The 19,439-nt window shown below is 49.8% G+C and overlaps 1 protein-coding gene across 9 annotated transcripts in view; it reads left to right on the top strand.

Annotated features, from left to right (window-relative positions):
• The window catches only part of LOC110491105 (microtubule cross-linking factor 2), a 78,370-nt gene that overhangs the window by 32,446 nt on the left and 26,485 nt on the right, over positions 1-19,439 (top strand). For 5 of the 9 annotated variants that reach the window (XM_036947298.2, XM_036947296.2, XM_036947297.2 and 2 more), the window contains exons 4-5: positions 14,637-14,699; positions 16,203-17,549. In XM_036947298.2, coding sequence (XP_036803193.2) covers positions 14,637-14,699; positions 16,203-17,549 — 1,410 coding nt within the window. The remainder of the gene's footprint in view (positions 1-14,636; positions 14,700-16,202; positions 17,550-19,439) is intronic. The other 4 variants (XM_090203465.1, XM_090203463.1, XM_090203464.1 and 1 more) reach the window with 1 other exon arrangement.

Raw genomic sequence — 19,439 nt, 5'->3', positions numbered from 1 at the left:
CACCTGACAGGTGTGGCATATCAAGAAGCTAATTAAACAGCATGATCATTACACAAAAATGCCACTCTTAAATGTGCAGTTTTGGCACACAACACAATGCTACAGATATCTACATTCTGAGGGAGCGCCCTATTGGCATGTTGCCTGCAGGAATGTCCATCAGAGCTGTTGCCAGAGATTTGAATGTTAATTTCTCTACCATAAGCTGCCTCCAACCGGCCTTACAACCATGTGGAACCACACCAGCCCAGGACCTCCACATCCGGCTTCTTCACCTGCGGAATCATCTGAGACCAGCCACCCGGACAGCTCATGAGACTGAAAAGTATTTTTCTGTAATAAAGCCCTTTTGTGGGGAAAAACTCATTCTGATTTTTTATTTATTTATTTTACCTTTATTTAACCAGGTAGGCAAGTTGAGAACAAGTTCTCATTTACAATTGCGACCTGGCCAAGATAAAGCAAAGCAGTTCGACAGATACAACGACACAGAGTTAAACATGGAGTAAAACAAACATACAGTCAATAATACAGTATAAACAAGTCTATATACAATGTGAGCAAATGAGGTGAGAAGGGAGGTAAAGGCAAAAAAGGCCATGGTGGCAAGGTAAATACAATATAGCAAGTAAAACACTGGAATGGTAGTTTTGCAATGGAAGAATGTGCAAAGTAGAAATAAAAATAATGGGGTGCAAAGGAGCAAAATAAATAAATTAATTAAATACAGTTGGGAAAGAGGTAGTTGTTTGGGCTAAATTATAGGTGGGCTATGTACAGGTGCAGTAATCTGTGAGCTGCTCTGACAGTTGGTGCTTAAAGCTAGTGAGGGAGATAAGTGTTTCCAGTTTCAGAGATTTTTGTAGTTCATTCCAGTCATTGGCAGCAGAGAACTGGAAAGAGAGGCGGCCAAAGAAAGAATTGGTTTTGGGGGTGACTAGAGAGATATACCTGCTGGAGCGTGTGCTACAGGTGGGAGATGCTATGGTGACCAGCGAGCTGAGATAAGGGGGGACTTTACCTAGCAGGGTCTTGTAGATGACATGGAGCCAGTGGGTTTGGCGACGAGTATGAAGCGAGGGCCAGCCAACGAGAGCGTACAGGTCGCAATGGTGGGTAGTATATGGGGCTTTGGTGACAAAACGGATTGCACTGTGATAGACTGCATCCAATTTGTTGAGTAGGGTATTGGAGGCTATTTTGTAAATGACATCGCCAAAGTCGAGGATTGGTAGGATGGTCAGTTTTACAAGGGTATGTTTGGCAGCATGAGTGAAGGATGCTTTGTTGCGAAATAGGAAGCCAATTCTAGATTTAACTTTGGATTGGAGATGTTTGATATGGGTCTGGAAGGAGAGTTTACAGTCTAACCAGACACCTAAGTATTTGTAGTTGTCCACGTATTCTAAGTCAGAGCCGTCCAGAGTAGTGATGTTGGACAGGCGGGTAGGTGCAGGTAGCGATGGGTTGAAGAGCATGCATTTAGTTTTACTTGTTTTTAAGAGCAATTGGAGGCCACGGAAGGAGAGTTGTATGGCATTGAAGCTTGATTGGCTGGGCTTGGCTCCCCAGTGGGTGGGCCTGGCTCCCAAGTAGATGGACCTATGCCCTCCTAGGCCTACCCATGGCTGCACAACTACCCAGTGATGTGAAATCCATAAATTAGGGCATAATGAATGTATTTCAATTGACAGTGCAAACTGGCTCTTACTAGAATAGAAAGAGGAGTGGGAGGCCCCGGTGCACAACTGAGAAAGAGGACAAGTACATTAGAGTGTCTAGTTTGAGAAACAGACGCCTCACAAGTCGTCAACTGGCAGCTTCATTTAATAATACCCGCAAAACACCAGTCTCAACATCAACAGTGAAGAGACCACCCTGGGATTTTGGCCTTATAGTCAGACTTCCAAAGAAAAAGCTAATTAGCCTTTTCAAATGATAAACTTGGAACGTGCCATTTTCATTACTGCATAGTCGGAACTAGAAGCACAAGCATGTTGCTACACTCACATTAACATTTCCTAACCATGTGTATGTGACCAATACATTTGATTTAATTTTTATTTGAACACAGAAGGGATGGTTGCTGATAATGGGCCTCTGTACACCTATGTAGATATTCCATAAAAGAATCAGCCGTTTCCAGCTACAATAGTCATTTACAACATTAACAATGTCTACACTGTATTTCTGATCAATTTGATGTTATTTATTATTAAACTTGTTATGATTAAACTTTTTAACGGTAGTGGAGAAACGCACCTTTTTCACATATGTTGACATTGGGGTGGTGCTGGAGATGAATATGAAGTTGAAAATGGTGATGTCACAGATCCCTCTGGAACTGTCCTTACGCACACCTGGTCCCTATTCCCATTGATTAGTAATTGTATAAGTGTGCCCTTTGTTCACCATTGTCCTGTCGATTATTGTTCCAATGTCCGTTGGTCGTGTGAGTACCTGTGCTGTGTTTTGGCTTTCGTGCCACGTATATTGTGCAGATGATTACGGGTCTCGTCCCGTGTGATAATCATTGTGCGATTGTGTATTTATTCAAGGCACTCCTCGCTCTTTTGTTTGGGTTTCTACCCTGTGTTTTGTATATGTGTTTGTTTGGTCTTCGTCCCCATGCCTTTACATGGCACACTGTAATTTGGGAAATAAAAACCCCTATTACTCAGTCCTGCGCCTGTTCCCCAACCATTTATGCCAGCGTGACCTGTGAAGTTTTCCTTTAACATATTATTTTACCCATTGGTCAAAATATGTTTTAATTGGACATCCCATCTTCTCCTGGATCTGTCTTCTGTAGTGTGGCTGTTGGATGTTTTTAGCACCCTGTCTGCGATACCAGCTGGATATTCATCTCATCCCTCTCTTTATCTCTCCATTGACCGGCACAAATCCCCTCCACTACCACCATCACAGCTCTGGATGGGCTGATGGACTGTGAGGTTTCAGCCTCAGTGCTCCCACTTGGTCCTGCTTGGTTTTGAGAGCACATAGAAGGCTGACTAGCTGTCACACCGGACATGGTGTATATACATGTGTATATACTCCTATCTGTGATTTGATAAGAGCAGCGTAGCGTTCAGTGCTTGTCTCTCTCGGGACTTACGGGGAGCTTGTTAGTTGAGCTCCGGGGCATGGAGAGCTCTCCAAACTCATTTTGTGGCAGAAAGGAAAATAAATTGGCTGGCAACCCCTCTGTGCTGAGGGTGTGAGAGGTTTAGTCAAAAGAGGATGATTGGTGTGTGTGTGTCTGTGTGTGTGTCTGTGTGTGCGTGTGAGGGAAGGAGGGGTGCGGATCTGTGTGTGTGTGTGATGTTGAGTGCTGGATGGGTGTCTTTATTTGTGAAGTGTGCACCTGCCCACTCAACACAAAAAGCCCCAAGATACAATCACACATCTCTTACAGTTTGAAACTGAATCCATTTAATTTGCTATTTGCATCTTTCTTCAGTCTGGTTAGAAATGGGAAAAGGCCCTGTCGCCACTGTTGTTGTTGTGCCGGCCTTAATAAAGATATGAGGTGAGCTATGGGAGGAATGCAGGGGACCGTCGCGCCCTTCTCCATCGGCTGAGCCTCTGTCTCCGTTAGCGACCAGCTGACTTACGGCTTAATGAGCGTCAGGTGCTCCAGATTCTCCTAACGAGAGGGGGAGAAAGAGGTGAAGGTGTTCGCCTTGATTGAATTCCATTGAAGAGAATGGAGAAGAGGAGAAGAAATGAAAGGAAAGAGGAAGAGAGGAGAGAAAAGGAGAAGAGAAGAGAGGAAGACGGTATTTGTTATGCGACAGTTGGGATATATACTTTGTTGGTCTTGTCTCCTCCTGCCTCTAGTCCTCAGTCAGTCTTAATAGAAAGTAAACGCAGACAGGCATTGGATGGAGAGCCCTGTTAAACACGCATCACAAAGCAGGTGATGTGCTAGGTGGGGAGGAAAGAAGGAAGCGAGAGAGAGGGAGGGAGATGCTGCTGTTAACTGGGTCAAACTGATCTCCCAGTTCTGATTTGACTCTTAGGCCTTATTTGATTATCTCTCAGAGCGTGAGCGAGAGAGAGACTCCACACCTCCCAGTATCCGTCTCTCTGAATAAAATGTCTAATCTTCTCTGAGCTGAGTGGCCTAGGAATGGATGACATTTTCCTTTTTGACTTCTCTGCTGCCAGAATTATGTGTCATAACTGTGTAATGTCAGGCCTCACAAACATATTTCTTGTTTTCTTGCTCCCCATGCATATTCACAAGGGTATCAGATTTCTGTTTCCCCGTAGTTCCATCACCAGGACAGAGTCTGTATTGTCTCAGTGGCGGCCATTTTGGTTAGCATAATGATGTTGTGGTGGTTAAGTGTGACTGGCCCACACCTATGTGTAATTAACCATGTGTTTACTGCAGCTGGGCCTGTTGTGTCTTTGTAGGAGCACATGCAGATGGCTTTGTTTTATTTTATTTTGTTACTGTGTATATCTGTGTCTCTGTCAATGTCTCTGTCTCGCTCTTCTGCCAGAATTGTGCCCTGAGGGACATGATTGCGTTAATAATGTTTCATCAATTTCCTATTCAAATCAATCTAATAATTTATTAGTCACATGCGCCGAACACAACAGGTTACCTTACAGTGAAATGCTTACTTACAAGTTAATAACCAACAATGCCGCTTTAAAAAAATATGGATAAGAATAAGAATAAAAGTAACAAGTAATTAAAGAGCAGCAGTAAAATAACAATATCGAGACTATATCCAAGGGGGTACTGGTACAGAGTCAATGTGTGGTGGCACCGGTTAGTTGTGGTAATATGTACATGTAGGTAGAGTTATTAAAGTGACTGCGTAGATGATGACAACAGAGAGTAGCAGCGGTGTAAAAGAGGGGGAGGGGGCAATGCAAATAGTCTGGGTAGCCACTTGATTACATGGTCATGAGTCTTATGGCTTGGGGGTAGAAGCTGTTTAGAAGCCTCTTGGACCTGGACTTGGCGCTCCAGTACCGCTTGCCGTGCGGTAGAAGAGAGAACAGTCTAGACCAGGGTGGTTGGAGTCTTTGACAATTTTTAGGGCCTTCCTCTGACACCGCCTCTTATAGAGGTCCTGGATGGCAGGAAGCTTGGCCCCAGTGATGTACTGGGCCATTCGCACTTCCCTCTGCCGTGCCTTGCGGTTAGAGGCCGAGCAGTTGCCATACCAGGCTTGTAACCTGTCAGGATGCTCTCGATGTTGCAGCTGTAGAACCTTTTGAGGATCTTAGGACCCATGCCAAATCTTTTCAGTCTCCTGAGGGGGAATAGGCTTTGTCGTGCCCTCTACAAGACTGTCCTGGTGTGCTTGGACCATGCTAGTTTGTTCGTGGACACCAAGGAACCTGAACCTTTCAACTTGCTCCACTGCAGCCCTGTCACTGAGAATGGGGGGCGTGCTCGGTCCTCTTTTTCCTGTAGTCCATAATCATCTCCTTTGTCTTGATCACGTTGAGGGAGAGGTTGTTGTCCTGGCACCACACCATACTCCCTATAGGTTGTCTCGTCATTGTCGGTGATCAGGCCTACAACTGTTGTCATCGGCAAACTTAATGATGGTGTTGGAGTCGTGCCTGGCCGTACAGTCGTAAGTGAACAGGGAGTAGAGGAGGGGAATGAGCACGCACCCCTGAGGGGCCCCTGTGTTGAGGATCAGCATGGCGAATGTGTTTTTACCTACCCTTACCACCTGCGGGTGGCCTGTTAGGAAGTCCAGGATCCAGTTGCAGAGGGAGGTGTTTAGTCCCAGGTTCCTTAGCTTATTGATGAGCTTTGAGGGCACTATGGTGTTGAACGCTGAGCTGTAGTCAATGAATAGCATTCTCACATAGGTGTTCCTTTTGTCCAGGTGGGAAAGGGCAGTGGGGAGTGCAATAGAGATTGCATCATCTGTGGATCTGTTTGGGCGGTATGCAAATTGGAGTGGATCTAGGGTTTCTGGGTTAATGGTGTTGATGTGAGCCCTGACCAACCTTTCAAATCACTTCATGGCTACAGACATGAGTGCTACGGGTCGGTAGTCATTTAGGCAGGTTACCTTAGTGTTTTTGGGCACAGGCACTATGGTGGTCTGCTTAAAACATGTTGGTATTACAGACTCGGACAGGGAGAGGTTGAAAATGTCAGTGAAGACACTTGCCAGTTGGTCAGCGCATGCTCGCAGCACACGTCCTGGTAATCCATCTGGCCCCGCGGCCTTGTGAATGTTGACCTGTTTAAAGGTCTTACTCACATCGGCTGCGGTGAGCATGATCACACAGTCTTCTGGAACAGCTCTTCTGGAACAGCTAGTGCTCTCATGCATGTTTCAGTGTTATTTGCCTTGAAGCGAGCATAGAAGTAGCTCGTCTGGTAGGCTCGTGTCACTGGACAGCTCTCGGCTGTGCTTCCCTTTGTAGTGTAATGGTCTGCAAGCCCTTCTTATAAGCTTCCGGGTTAGAGTCCCGCTCCTTGAATGCGGCAGGTCTAGCCTTTAGCTCATTGCGGATGTTGCCTGTAATCCATGGCTTCTGGTTGGGGTATGTACCTACATTCCCACATTGATGTCCTGTCAGAAAGGGGAGATCGCCTGGGTTACACAAGTCATGTCTCCAGGAAGGTGTCTGATGAAAATAGATTTCAGAGAGATTTGTGTGATGTTTAATTTCAATAGACAAACAGTCAAATCCCTGACATTTGGGCCAGTGCTGGTAGTTAAATGGCAGTGAGAGCAGTCTAGGCAGGACAAGTCCATTCTAGGGGCGTGTCCCAAATGGCACCATATTCCCTATTTAGTGCACTTCTTTTGGTCAGGGCCCATGGGGAATAGGGTGCCATTTGGGACTTAGCCTAGAAGTGATGCTGGTTTCAGTACATTCAAGGGAGAGATGAAAGGGTGAACGTCAGGAGTTCAGCAGGTTTTATCCTAGTATTTGTGTGGCTGTTTAAACAATGACACTCATCTAAAGGGTGGTTGGATGGAGGGATAACATCTTAATTTCATCCATTACTTTTATTTGAACTTTATTCCATGTGCATGGATTATAATGGGCTATTTTTCATAGCGTAATTGTTACTTTGACTGGGTCAAAACAAGAGAACAAAATAAATCACCTCCACTGTCCAACGTCATTCTATCACGACCTGGAAATGACCTCTATTGTTGTCCTCTCCACTCTCCGAAGTCAACTCTGGAGTCCACTCGTAACCTAAATGGATAGGGCCAGTCAATATGTTGTGTTCCCTCAAGCTCAGAAAGAACTCCCCCATTCAGGGCACAATTATAACACTGTTTCACAGCGCTAATTACAAATAAGTCCAGTCACTGCTCCTCTCCCTCCGTCACCCCGGTCACCACAATCACAGAGGCATATTCTGGGAGGTGTCACTGATGCTCTACGTGGGTGCTGTGGGGGAGGGATATGGCGGGGCGATGGGGCTCTGTTGTCAAAGATGGGGGACTATTTTTAGGGTTTTAACAGAGTCTGTGTGTGTTTGGGACACCCTCTGTTACATACCCTTGGACAGATGGTTGGGGAAGAGCTATAGGGTTGTCTCAATGCTGGGGATTGTGTGTGTGTGTGTGTGTTTTCTCATTAACATATGGGCTCTCTCTGTGATGCCATGGTAACAGTTGCTATCAGCTCAGGTGTCCTCAAGTGAGGGAGAAGGGAGAGAGAGGAAAGGGAAGAGAAGGAGGGGGTGGGAGAGCTGCCTGCAGCAGGGATGGCCAGGCTTTCAGGTTTTGGCCAATCATCTTTGTATTACTCAGACAATGGAAATGTAGAGTAAGAGGTGTTGAATAGATGAAGGTTTGAGGCATGGGGATCTGGGGGATGGAGGGTTGAGGCATGGGGAGCTGGGTGGATGAAGGGTTGAAGCATGGGGATCTGGGGGATGGAGGGTTGAGGCATGGGGAGCTGGGTGGATGAACGTTTGAGGCATGGGGAGCTGGGGGATGAAGGGTTGAGGCACGGGGAGCTTGGGGGATGAAGGGTTGAGGCACGGGGAGCTGGGTGGATGAAGGGTTGAGCCATGGGGGGTGGAGGGTTGGGGCATGCGGTGCTGGGGAATGAAGGGTTGAGCCATGGGGAGCTGGGGGATGAAGGGTTGAGGCATGGGGAGCTGGGTGGATGAAGGGTTGAGGCATGGGGAGCTGGGTAGATGAAGGGTTGAGGCATGGGGAGCTGGGTGGATGAAGGGTTGAGGCATGGGGAGCTGGGTGGATGAAGGGTTGAGGCATGGGGATCTGGGGGATGGAGGGTTGAGGCATGGGGAGCTGGGTGGATGAAGGGTTGAGGCATGGGGATCTGGGTGGATGAAGGGTTGAGGCATGGGGAGCTGGGGGTTGAAGGGTTGAGGCATGGGGAGCTGGGTGGATGAAGGGTTGAGGCATGGGGGATGAAGGGTTGAGGCATGGGGGATGGAGGGTTGAGGCATGGGGTGCTGGGGGGAGGTATGTGGGGATGAAGTGGTGAGGCATGGGGTGCTGGGGCAGATGAAGGTTTGAGGCATGGGGAGCTGGAAGGGTGGAGGCTTGAGGCATGGGAAGCTGGGGGGTGAAGGGGGAGGCATGGGAAGTTGGGGGGGTAAAGGGTTGAGGCAAGGGGGAACTGTGGGATGGAGGTTTTGAGGCATGGGGAGATTTGGGGATGAAGGGGGAGGCATGGGAAGCTGGGTGGGTGAAGGGTTGAGGCAAGGGGGAACTGTGGGATGGAGGGATGAATGGGGTGAGGCATGGGGAGCTGGGGGGAGGTATGGGGGGATGAAGGGGTGAGGCATGGGGAGCTGGAAGGATGGAGGCTTGAGGCATGGGAAGCTGGGGGGATGAAGGCTTGAGGACCAGGGGGATGAAGGGGTGAGGCACAGGGAGCTGGGAGCTGGGGGGATGATGGGTTGAGGCACAGGAAGCTGGGGGGATGAAAGATTGAGGCACGGGGAGATGAAGGGTTGAAGTATGGGAAGCTGGGGGGGATGAAGGGTTGAGGCACGGGGAGCTGGGGGAATGAAGGGTTGAGGCTTAGGGAGCTGGGAGGATGAATGATTGAGGCATAGGGAGCTGGGGAGTTGAAGGGTTGAAGTACGGGGAGCTAGGGGGATGAAAGGTTGAAGTACGGGGAGCTTGGGAGATGAAGGGTTGAGGCACGGGGAGCTTGGGGGATGAAGGGTTGAGGCACGGGGAGCTTGGGGGATGAAGGGTTGAGGCACGGGGAGCTTGGGAGATGAAGGGTTGAGGCACGGGGAGCTTGGGGGATGAAGGGTTGAGGCACGGGGAGCTTGGGAGATGAAGGGTTGAGGCACGGGGAGCTTGGGGGATGAAGGGTTGAGGCACGGGGAGCTTGGGGGATGAAGGGTTGAGGCACGGGGAGCTTGGGGGATGAAGGGTTGAGGCACGGGGAGCTTGGGAGATGAAGGGTTGAGGCGCGGGGAGCTTGGGGGATGAAGGGTTGAGGCACGGGGAGCTTGGGGGATGAAGGGTTGAGGCACGGGGAGCTTGGGGGATGAAGGGTTGAGGCACGGGGAGCTTGGGGGATGAAGGGTTGAGGCACGGGGAGCTTGGGGGATGAAGGGCTGAGGCACGGGGAGCTTGGGGGATGAAGGGTTGAGGCACGGGGAGCTTGGGGGATGAAGGGTTGAGGTACGGGGAGCTTGGGGGATGAAGGGTTGAGGCACGGGGAGCTTGGGGGATGAAGGGTTGAGGCACGGGGAGCTTGGGGGATGAAGGGTTGAGGCACGGGGAGCTTGGGAGATGAAGGGTTGAGGCACGGGGAGCTTGGGGGATGAAGGGTTGAGGCACGGTGAGCTTGGGGGATGAAGGGTTGAGGCACGGGGAGCTTGGGGGATGAAGGGTTGAGGCACGGGGAGCTTGGGAGATGAAGGATTGACGCACGGGTGTTGTGGGGATGAAGTGAAGGGCAGGTGAAAGACTGCTTCAAATCCTTTGGCTTTTCTGGATATTCAGAACCAATTTTTCTCAATCTGTGTAATAGTATATAGTGTATCTCTCAGGCCTGTGTGTGTTCCTGTTCTGTATGTTTTGGTTAATACAACATTGGAAAATAAATAGTGTGTGCAACAACATGTGTTCATGTTAACATCTGAGTAATCCGTATGCAAATCATCACATTTCCAATTGTATGTATAGACGCGTCAGGAACTGAAAGAGAGGGCCGTTTGTCGTTATTTCCACTGGTTTTTGAAGAGCGAAGCTGTCTCGTGTCAAGATGGATTTCAAGGGTCTTCATTTCCTACCTCCATGTTTTTTCAACCCCTTCCTTTCCTCTTGTAAATACCAGGCTGATTCACATCCTTTGCGAGGCTACCTCTTTTCCACCCCCCCTTTCACCAATTTGTTTCGTTGGCCACCACTGTCAGAAACTCAACGAGGGAGTGCACAAGCATTTGTCATGGGAACTTATGATGGTCTGTGGCAGTGGGATAATGGATGATACATCCATCCCCCAATCTCTGTAACGAAGGCTCTCACTCTTACTCTCCATTCCTATGCAGATTGGCTTAATCTCCCCCACTCTCTCTTTCTCTCTCTCAATTTCTCTCTCTACTCCTGCAGAGCTCCTTGCTTAGAGTCAGGGTTTACATTTCATCCCTGGGACTGGGTGAATACAGGGTTGGGGATTGGGACCATTGTGAGTGCAGTACAGGGACAATAGGAGCCTGAAGAGAGGAGAGGAGGGACTGAGACAGATAGGGGACTGGTGGCTAGTGTTCATGATGTCTGTTCCCCCCCATGGATTGTGCTGTGCTGACATGCTTTAGAGGACGTCTAGAGCCCCCCCCCCCCTCTCCCCAACTCATTGTTGCCCTTCACTCACCACACACAGACTGACACACCAACAGACAGAAACACACACACACATTTCAAACATTACTCTATGTCTGCTCTGCTTGATATTGATGAAACATAGTTAGACCAGTGGACACAGAGGGTCAGACCAATCAACAGCCTTCTTTCTGACAGTCTTCACACGATGGCTGAAAGTGAGCAGCAGTGAGTTTGGTAACAAAGAGACAAATATCTCACCCCCTGGATCTCAAACTTGGGTTGAACCGAGCACTATTGATTGTTCTGTGGATAAGACCAAAAGCAAACAGAGTGGGGGAGTGTATTGTCTGCTGTTGTCAACTCTACTCACATCATATCACACCTGCAGCTCTGCATACAGCAGTCCGGGGAGTGTCATGCAAATAGACTATTCTACTCACTTCTCCTTCTGCAATGCAGATAGAATACAGATTGAATTTAGAACGCAGATTGAATATAGAACGCAGATTGAATTTAGAACTTGCCTCGTCTGCTACTGCAATAGCACCATTCTTACAACAAGAATGTCATCGACTGGTTTTTAATAACCCTACTGATTGGATATTCATATTTCTAATTTCATGATATGAAATGATATGATAAAGCCATATTTTGTGATGGCTATGTTGGTTGTAGTTCCCCTGTGTGATTGTGCTTCGGGCTGGCGGAGCGATCCATTGTTTTAGTGCCTGACGGATTCATCAGTGGGCGTGTGGGACTATTTTTCCTCTGGTCACGTCAGGGTCATGACCCCTCATCTATCTAGGCATGCCGTGGTCTCCGTCCTTTCTAAACTAGTCAGCATTACGCTATCCCCCACTCTCTCTCTCGCTCTCCCACTCCTCCTTACCTCCCTCCCAATTCCCCACTCCCCTCTCTCACTCTCTCCCACTCCTCCTTACCTCCCTCCCAGTTCCCCACTCCCCTCTCTCACTCTCTCCCACTCCTCCTTACCTCCCTCCCAGTTCCCCACTCCCCTCTCTCACTAGGTTTTTCTCCCTCCTTTCTTACTCCCTTGTCTCACACCTTGTAACGGTTTAGATACGGCAGACACAGAAACAAAGGAAGGAGAAATTGGAATACTGTGCTGCTGTGTCTTGTCACTTAATTGAGTCGACGGTGAAGGTCGCTGGTTCCAATCCCTGAGCCAACTAGGTGAAAAATCAGTTGATGTGCCTTTGAGCAAGGAACTTAACCCTAATTGCTCCTGTAAGTCGCTCTAGATAAGAACGCCTGCTAAATGACTAAGCCCATAACCATGTGTGTGGTGTATATACTTTTGTTTCAAAGTAGATTTGTTTAAGACTACCAACAAACACTCTGTGTGACCCTGATTCAGCCCACTGCAGTAAAAGGTTAACCGCTCCCCACACACAGATCCATAACCCATGAGATATCCAGAAATTCCACATGAATGTTGAGATGATGTCCATTCCTATCCTAACATTCATTGTTGAGCCCATTACACAAGTGTATCTTTCCCAGCTGTGGACTGTGAGGTTGTGTAAGAAAGGATGCCGACATGGTTCCTCATCCATGACAAAGGCATGACAACGTCTCAGTTATTTCCTGTGCACCTGGCATTATTTCCTAAGTCGAGGCAAGATGACTTATGGCTGAATTACACTATAGGGCCAAACCAAGCCAAGCCAAACCTAGCAGAGCTGTAGTAGGCACAAGTGTGTCAGGCATGATGGCCAGGTCCACACATCTCTACCTCCCTCTCCCAGGAGAGAGACATCCAGCCAGGGATTATTTTACCTACCTACCCCCTACTCCAGGCCTCAGGTTACCCAGCCCACACATCTAGAGTTACAACCTGTTGACATACACCCACAGGACCATGGCATCAGATAGCACAAGCACATGCTTTTCAATACTTATTTTGCTAACGGTAGGGTGTGTGTGCATGCGTACATCGTGTGTGTGCGTGTGTGCGTATATCTCTGTGCGTGTGTGTGTGTCTTTAACTGTACACTGTGTATGTGTGTGTAAAGGCATGAGACAGGCAGGCCTGGAGTGGCACCATTTTACATACAGAAACCTCATTTGAAAGCTCATCTCCCTAACGTTGTCTGTGTTTTACTGCACTGTTTGTGTGAGTGACCTTGTGTTCCGGACGACACGTAGCTGTTGTGCAGAGAGAGCCGGCCGATTACATCAACTTGGCAGAGTGGGTGGAATTTTGTCTGGTTCTTTTCGGGACGTGAGATCGCAGAGCAGGGTAGTGTCCCAAATGCCACCATGTCCCCTATAAATTGCACTACTTTTGACCAGGGCCCATAGGGCACAACATGGGGAATTGGGTGCTATTTGGGATGCACCGGGAGAGCTTTGGTGTGGGAGGGGAGGAGGGAAGGACGAGGGGGAAGTGTGAAAGTTATTGATATTTGATACAGATAACAAAATAGGTTTAGGGGACAGAAAAAAAATCTACGAGATGTATCATAAATGGGATTTATAGATGATGAATAGGTATTATGGTTTAGCTCTGTGTTAGAATAGTGTTGACTTGCCTGTCACAGTGACACCTCTACATCCCTGTCACTTGTCATAGCGAGACTGTTGCAGCTGGCCTGACCAAACCAATGGTCGAAACAAAACGTAAAAGTGTCCCAAAGTTGGTCGATATGTGTCCAGATCAATAGTTCCATTATCTCTCCGCACCATTGATTCCACAGTGAAGTTTAGCACCATTAAAAGGTTCTCAGCTAAACTGTGTGACATTGTCAGCAAACACAAAATGGGGTCTGAGATTGGATTGGATGCTGCTCTTTATGCTGTACCAGCACCACTTTAAATCCAGTCTAGTTACCCTGCTTTCTCTCCAGCTGGCTTTTTCCACTAGGGGAATTGGTTCTGGATGGAGTGTGTGTGTGTGGGGGGGGGGGGGGGGGGTGCTATATTAAAGGCTGTATAATGTCCCGTGGTAGCAGGGTCTTGTTTGTTTTCAGCTTGATTGAATAGGACACAGCAGAGTGGACTGGAAATCCCTGCTTTTTCCACCAGTCAGCTCAGTGCAGAGAAAGTAGCCAGTTTCCATGGAAACGCCTTAGCGAGATAAGCTTGTTCTGCAGCTCCTCTGTCTGTGTGCCTGTTGTGTGTGTGTGATCTCTCAGGAATCTGGTAGGAATGAGGATCTATTAGGATCTAACTCAGTGTACTGGGGCCCAGGTGACCAGGGGGAGGAGCTGGCTGTCGTTAGCAATGGTGCTCATGTTCTCTTTATTGTCTCGTCTCAGTTTACACACATTTCTTTCTCTCTATCCTTCCCTCTCTTCCATTATCTCTCTCCTCTATCACTCTCCCTCTCTTTCTCTTCAACTCTTTCATCTTTCTCTCTCCTCTCTCTTGTTCTCGCTCTATCCTTTCCCTTTTCTCTCACACTCCTCTCTCTCTCCTGCCCCTTTCTCTACCTATCCTCCCACCCTCTCCCTCATCTCCCCCTCTTTATCTTATACTCTCTGTTTACATAGTAGAAATGCAGTCAACTGTAGCTCAACACCCCTATTGGTGTCACTGTGGGGATAAACATCTCCATGGTGATGATAAACTGGGTGAAAGGGCAGGCCTGAGGGGGTGGGGGGCAGGGGAGAAGTCTATAGACTCAAGGTGGGTATTATTATGTTGTATAACACCTTAGCCAATGTGCTGGTGCTAGCCCTTTGGGGGTCTAGGGCCTAACATTAGGTCGGGTTACTGTAAAAGCACTTTGTGACAAACGTTGTTATTGAAAGTGCTATGGGAAATATAATTTAATTGATTGATTGATACTAATTATTGTGAATTGTATGTGTTTCTCTCCATTTCCAGAACTCTCTGAAGAAGAGAGGCGCTCGGCCAAACAACAAGCCAGAGAAGAAGCCATCTGTCCAGGTAACTTAGACCAACAGAGACCTTCGATGTTTCTTCCACATTGAACAGCCAAAAGGAAAATCTCATATAGATTTGCAAACGACTCAACCAAAGAAACAGACTGCAGCTGCAGCAGTTTGTCTCCAGACACTCACCTCTGATTCTTACCTGAGCTTATACCCAAAGTCAGTACTAAAGTATTACAGTTACACTGATTGTTCTCGCTTTCACAATTTAGTCCATAGTGGGAGTTGGGTAGGTAGTTGATGGGAGAGATGATTCACAGATAGCACTTCATACAGTATTACTAGTTTGACATGAGCAGCTCAGACTGTGCAAGTGAAATAAACAGTCAAAAAGGAACATGAAACATTACACACAAACGTTTTAAAATAAGTATGAAAGGGAAAATACAGGGCATCCAATGTGTTGGAGGAAACACCGTGCGCCTGGCGACCTGATTAGCGCGCACTGCGCCTGGCCCGCCACAGGAGTCGCTAGAGCGCGATGAGACAAAGATATCCCTACCGGCCAAACCCTCCCTAACCCGGACGACGCTAGGCAAATTGTGCGTTGCCCCATTGCCTTCCAGGTCGCGGCCGGCTGCGACAGAACCTGGGCTCGAACCCAGAGTCTCTGGTGGCACTGCGATGCAGTGTTCCTGTTTTGATTAATTTGATAGTGTGGGTTAGGTGTTCTCTATACCAAATTAGCTTACACCCTGAGTCTTTTTTCTTGTTTCACACCTGGTAGTTTGGTGGATGGGACTAACAGCACACTGTAACTTAGAGGGCAACCAGCGGGTCCATCTCCTCTATACCATGTTTCTTGTAGGATGGTAATTTATTTGATGAAGTCTGGGTTCCTGCTCTTTAGGCAGACCTATATTCCGGGATAAGGCAGACCTATATTCCGGGATAAGATAGTAAAAAATGTGTGTTCCATGTTCCGTGTTCCATGTTCGCTCTCGCTCTCTCTTCCTCCATTTCTGTGGGGATGAGGTTAAAGCAGTGGTGCCACTGTGACATACTGTAATTGGTATAAACCCTCTCCAGACTATGTTTGATGTTCTGGGAAATAGCCCCATAACAAATAAAGTACACAACACATTTTTTAATGGGTCTTCACCATTTTGAGTCAGTTGGTTAAATAATAGCGGGTGTTTAATATTCAAAATAGCTTATGTCTTTTATAAATACACCAATGTACCTCAATGCCCCCAGCTAGCACACATTACACTGTAAAATAGTATGCATGACTCCCCAGTGTTGCATCAAGCTATCCCACTTTGCCCCCCAAAAATCCATAGCATTGGTCTAAATATTTGAAGGGGTTAATATGAGGATGTCAGATGAGTTTAAGCCAGAAAAAAAAAAAATCATTTGTAATTTTGGCCTCGCAATCTTTCTCTCTCGGTCTCTCTCTCTGTGGTATGAGAAAGGATATATTGTCATTGTGTATGTGAGTGAGTCAGTGTGTTGTCAGTGTTCCTAACAGCTGGTCTCTGTGCCTCTCTGGGGCCAGCAGGAGGACAACTCTGACCTCAAGTGCCAGCTCCATTTTGCCAAGGAGGAGTCCGTTCTCATGTGTAAGAAGCTGACCAAGATGGCCAAGGACAGCGAGGCCATGCGGGAGGAGCTGGCCAAGTACCGCTCGGTCTACGGCGATGTGGACGCCTCACTCACCGTGGAGGAGGTCAACGACTCACCCCACACCCGTGAGGCCGAGGTTAGAGTTCACCTGAAGCTGGTGGAGGAGGAAGCCAACCTGCTGAGCCGGCGCATCGTGGAACTAGAGGTGGAGAACCGTGGCCTACGGGCCGAAATGGACGACATGAAGGGCCAGGAGCTGCCTCCAGGGCTGGGGCTGGGAGGCATGGGAGGCCCTGGAGGAGGAGGTCTGGATAACGTGATGGAGCTCCAGAGGCACCTGCAGTTTGTGGAGGAGGAAGCGGAGCTGTTACGGCGCTCGCTGCTGGAGATGGAGGAGCAGAACAAGCTGCTGATGAATGAGATCAACCGCTACAAGTCGGAGCTGCCGCTGACGTTGGACCCAAACCAGGATGACTCCTCGTCCATCTCTCTCCTGGAGGATGGTCATGGTGGGGGAGCTCTCATCAGCACCGAGGCCCCCCATGAGGAGCTGCTGCAGGCCGCCAGGCTCCAGATCGGGGAGCTGAGCGGCAAAGTGAAGAAGCTCCAGTACGAGAACCGTGTGTTGCTGTCCAACCTGCAGCGCTGCGACCTGGCCTCCTACCACAGCTCTTCTAGGCCCGCCCTGGAGACCGACGCTGAGGCAGGGGACTCGGCCGAGTGCCTCCCCAGCCAAGCGTGCCGGGAAGGCCCCATCGGAGGGGAGAACAAGCCCCTGGAGGAAAAGGAGAAGAAGACGTCCACGGGGGTTCCCATTCACCTGCACGGTAACGTCCCCCTGGGGCTGAATGACCATGAGGCCCTGTTGGCCATGAGGGACCAGGCCCGCCTCATCTCTACAGCCATCCAGCTGCTGACCGCTTCTGATTCCAACTGCCCCTCCCTCTCCCTTTACCGCAAGATCTCCTCCAACTACTCCGGGGAGACTGCTGAGCCCTGTGTCCCAGAGAAGAGCCAGCAGTCCCAACCCTCGGAGCTCCAGGACCTGCCCCTGGTGGAGGCTCTGACGGGCAGGCTGCGAGCACTGCACACCCAGCTCCAGGCCTTCGTGAAGCGAGTGGAGAGCCTTGGCAGCGCCCCTCCTGGGAGGGAGCAGGTGGAGGTGGCATCCCCCCTGCCTCTACTGTCCGAAGCTGGAGACTCCGTGGTGGATACGCCCTCTGCCTCACACCCCTGCCCTCCAGACGACCAGGCGGGTGAGATCACTGCAGGGCAGAAGGTAAGAATGAACACCCTCCTCCTCTTCCCACCACTCATTTATTATTGATTTTGTTTCTTTCCTTTTCTTTCATATGCTCCTTTTTTGTAGCAAGGCTATTATTTCTGTTCCGTTTGCTCCCACCCCTTCCCAGCTCACACTATGGTTTCTCCCTGCCGGCACACATGACATGACACGCATGCTGCTTTGATGCCTTATAACCTGTTATAGATGCTACATAGAGCTCAGGGCTCAAATGGAGCCACCACTGTACTGCATGACAACTAGAATGATAAAGAAATCATAGAAACCGTAAGCCACCATCTATTTACACACATCAAAATACAATTTGCATATCCAAGTAAATGCACTCTAGTAAAGTTTGTTCTATGCTTAGAGTTAAGCTCCATTAGAGGCCAACTGAGTCCCAACCCCATCCGCTCTCTCCCCCCGTCCCTCCCTCCCTCTCTCACCCCATCCCCCCGTCTCTCCCTCCCCATCTCATCCCTCCCTCTCGCACCCGTCTCACCTTCTCTCACCCCGTCTCTCCTTCTCTCACCCCGTCTCTCCTTCTCTCACCCCGTCTCTCCCTCTCTCACCCCATCTCTCCTTCTCTCACCCCGTCTCTCCCTCTCTCACCCCGTCTCTCCCTCTCTCACCCCGTCTCTCCCTCTCTCACCCCGTCGCTCCCTATCCTACCCCGTCTCTCCCTCTCTCACGCCGTCTCTCCCTCTCTCACCCCATCTCTCCTTCTCTCACGCCGTCTCTCCCTCTCTCACCCCGTCCCTCCCTATCTCACCCCGTCTCTCCTTCTCTCACCCCGCCTCTCCCTCTCTCACCCCATCTCTCCTTCTCTCACTCCGTCTCTCCCTCTCTCACCCCGTCTCTCCTTCTCTTTACCCCGTCTCTCCCTATCTCACCCCGTCTCTCCTTCTCTCACCCCGTCTCTCCCTCTCTCAACCCGTCTCTCCCTCTCTCACGCCGTCTCTCCCTCTCCCACCCCGTCCCTCCCTCTCTCACCCCGTCTCTCCCTCTCTCACCCCGTCTCTCCTTCTCTCACCCCGTCTCTCCCTATCTCACCCCGTCTCTCCTTCTCTCACCCCGCCTCTCCCTTTCTCAACCCGTCCCTCCTTCTCTCACCCCGTCTCTCCCTCTCTCAACCCGTCCCTCCCTCTCTCAACCCGTCCCTCCCTCTCTCAACCCGTCCCTCCCTCTCTCACCCCGTCCCTCCTTCTCTCACTCCGTCTCTCCCTCTCTCACCCCGTCTCTCCCTCTCTCACCCCGTCTCTCCCTCTCTCACCCCGTCTCTCCCTCTCTCACGCCGTCTCTCCCTTTCTCACCCCATCTCTCCTTCTCTCACGCCGTCTCTCCCTTTCTCACCCCGTCTCTCCCTCTCTCACCCCGTCTCTCCCTCTCTCACGCCGTCTCTCCCTTTCTCACCCCATCTCTCCTTCTCTCACCCCGTCTCTCCCTCTCTCACCCCGTCTCTCCTTCTCTCACCCCGTCTCTCCTTCTCTCACCCCGTCTCTCCCTATCTCACCCCGTCTCTCCTTCTCTCACCCCGCCTCTCCCTCTCTCACCCCATCTATCCTTCTCTCACCCCGTCTCTCCTTCTCTCACCCCGTCTCTCCTTCTCTCACCCCGTCTCTCCTTCTCTCACCCCGTCTCTCCCTATCTCACCCCGTCTCTCCTTCTCTCACCCCGTCTCTCCCTATCTCACCCCGTCTCTCCTTCTCTCACCCCGCCTCTCCCTTTCTCAACCCGTCCCTCCCTATCTCACCCCGTCCCTCCCTATCTCACCCCGTCTCTCCTTATCTCACCCCGTCCCTCCCTATCTCACCCCGTCTCTCCTTCTCTCACCCCGTCTCTCCCTCTCTCACCCCGTCTCTCCCTATCTCACCCCGTCTCTCC

This window comes from Oncorhynchus mykiss, chromosome 16 (genome assembly GCF_057628025.1).
Source record: "Oncorhynchus mykiss isolate SJ-2025 chromosome 16, ASM5762802v1, whole genome shotgun sequence".
Lineage (NCBI taxonomy): Eukaryota > Metazoa > Chordata > Actinopteri > Salmoniformes > Salmonidae > Oncorhynchus > Oncorhynchus mykiss.
This window is presented reverse-complemented; position numbering and strand designations above follow the sequence as displayed.